Source organism: Diospyros lotus, chromosome 1 (assembly GCF_014633365.1).
Source record: "Diospyros lotus cultivar Yz01 chromosome 1, ASM1463336v1, whole genome shotgun sequence".
Taxonomy (NCBI): domain Eukaryota; kingdom Viridiplantae; phylum Streptophyta; class Magnoliopsida; order Ericales; family Ebenaceae; genus Diospyros; species Diospyros lotus.
This window is the reverse complement of record NC_068338.1, coordinates 35,033,241-35,035,722: the sequence shown is the minus strand read 5'-3', so window position 1 is coordinate 35,035,722 and position 2,482 is coordinate 35,033,241. Positions and strand designations below refer to the sequence as shown.

General features: G+C 45.9%; 1 protein-coding gene across 1 annotated transcript; it reads left to right on the top strand.

Annotated features, from left to right (window-relative positions):
- Window positions 1–352: 352 nt before the first annotated feature.
- LOC127803074 (uncharacterized) lies at window positions 353–1,980 on the top strand. The gene has a single exon (XM_052339097.1). It carries the CDS (start codon window positions 565–567, stop codon window positions 1,756–1,758), a length of 1,194 nt encoding a protein of 397 aa, XP_052195057.1. The 5' UTR covers window positions 353–564; the 3' UTR covers window positions 1,759–1,980.
- Window positions 1,981–2,482: the final 502 nt, after the last annotated feature.

Sequence of the window (2,482 nt, the reverse complement as noted above, 5' to 3'; positions counted from 1 at the left end):
ATTTATAAACAAAATATATTCATAGTAGTTTATTTTCAATTTGAAACAATTTTATTAGTTAATCTTAAAACATTTACCAATAAAATTATTTATAAATTATAAATATAATATAACAAATATAATTTATTTAAAACAAGATTATGAATATACTGTTCATGTTATATAAAACATCTTTTGCGCTGCCTAAAGGTCGATACATACATAGTACGTAAAATTTTCGTTTTTTATTTGAAAGAAGTATGAGTAGGCAATAATTGACAATGCATGGCACGTCGATAGAAGAGGATGGGTAGATCTGTAATTCGGTATACAAGAAAACAAGAGGGGCATTTGTTAACGTTGTGGAACAACACTAAATAAATAAACCATATTCGAGGCTTTCAAAAACCCGAGAGAGAGAGAGAGAGAGAGAGCGAGAGAGCATAAGCGCCTGAGCCATATGAATTCTGGCGTCCTCCTCGCTCAGAGAGCTCTCTGTCTAATTATTGCTTCTCCAGCAAGCCAGTCAGAGTCCTTCAGTCCCAACGCCAAAGCCTCCCGTCCGCCTTCCATCTCTCTCTAATAATGCTCGCCTCAAACCCTAACCATGGCGTACCCAAGGCCCCAGAATCCGACCACCTCTACTTGTCCGACGACGGCGAGGGCCACCGTCTCAGCCAAGACATCGACAGCACGTGTTCCACTCCCTACGTCAGCGCGCCTTCGAGCCCCGGCCGTGGCCCGATTGGCTACTTCTTCAGTGCACCGGCCAGTCCAATGCACTATGTATTGTCCAAAGCTCCGTCTTCGCCTTCCGAGGCCGCGAATCTATTTTCAACTGAGTCGTCTGACGTGTCTGGATCCTTCGAGTTCGAATTTTCTTCTAGGTTCTCTCCCAACGGTTCAGCTGGGAATGGATCGATGAGTTCGGCAGACGAGTTGTTCTTGAACGGTCAGATCCGGCCAATGAAGCTGTCCTCTCACTTGCAGAGGCCTCAGGTTTTGGCTCCGTTGTTGGATCTCGAGGGCGAAGAGGGCGACGAAGAGGGAGACGGCCGACTGCAGTGTGAAAGCCGTGAAGTGTCGGTTACGAGAGGGAGGGATCTGAGGTCGCGTAACAGATCGCTTCACCGGAAAGCCAGATCCATGTCGCCGTTAAGAACTGCTCAGTTTCAGTGGCACGAAGAAACTGTTGTTCGTGGCGACGAGGTCTCCAACCGTATCCTGAAGTTGGAAGAAGGATCTGAGAGTAAACAGGAGGGTACGCCGTCGATTGAGACAACGCCGTCTGGTTCTGAGTCGTCTTCGAGGTCTTCGTCGTCGGGAAGGAACTCGAAGAAGTGGATATTCTTGAAAGATCTCTTGCACAGAAGCAAAAGCGAAGGCAGAGAGAATAACAAAGACAAGTTCTGGTTGTCCATCTCCTTCTCGCCGGCGAAGGAGAAGAAACTCGCTTCACCCTCACTCACTCCCTCGTCTTCAAGGGACGAGAAAGAAAAACGTCGCAGCGAACCGCAAAAGCAGAAGCGGGGCAGTAAACAACTTGCGGCCGGAAAAACGGCTACCGGAAGACCTGCCAACGGCATAAGGAAGCGTCAAGTCCCTCCTTCGCCTCACGAGTTGCATTACACCGCCAATAGAGCCCAGGCGGAGGAGATGAAGAAGAGGACCTTCTTGCCGTACAGGCAAGGCCTGCTTGGATGCCTAGGATTTAGTTCCAAGAGTTACGGCGCCCTTAATGGACTTGCTAGAACTCTGAATCCTGTCTCCTCAAGGTAAAACAATTGAGCTTGTGTATAGGTTTGGCATATTCTTGCCAGTAATCTTCTTATTACTGTTGGTATTCATCATCGAGCTCTGTACAGTAGAGATCCTTGCTTGGATCACTGTTCTCTGCCAGAGCTTTGCTTCTCTGGCCACCAATGGCGTTGAGTGCTCTGCACTCTATCTACCAAATCATGACTGTTATCTTATTATTGTATATGTTGTATTTTGGATCCACCAGAAGCTTATATTTGCTGATCAAGTTCTTAATAAGTTGCAAAATTTAGACTTGATGGTCATTCATAACGAAGAGGCCCAAGAAAACTCTCCATCTAGTACCTCAAAAATGTAATTGCTCCTGTAGTCGCTTTCTCCAGTGGTTTTGTCTGCTTGGGTTCCCTCCATTGTTCATGGATTTCAGGGTTAGGCGATTACTATTTTGTTTATTATGATTTGCATGTGGCCCGTGGGCCTCTCCTTGGATGGGGCACTGGCCCTTCTCATGGGTTTCCCCACGTGGTTTGTCTTGATTTGAACCAATAGGCCTAAAGGCCGTGTTAGTTGTTAATCTTATCCCATAAAAGGCTAGAAACAAAAACTCGAAAGACGGTTCACTTTCTTGGATGTGATTAGATGTGATGTATGGATATCGGTGTCGCTCTTACTGTAACAACAACATAATATAGATTTGGAGAAGAACCCATCAACTGAGCTGTGATATCAACTGCTACCCAGCAGT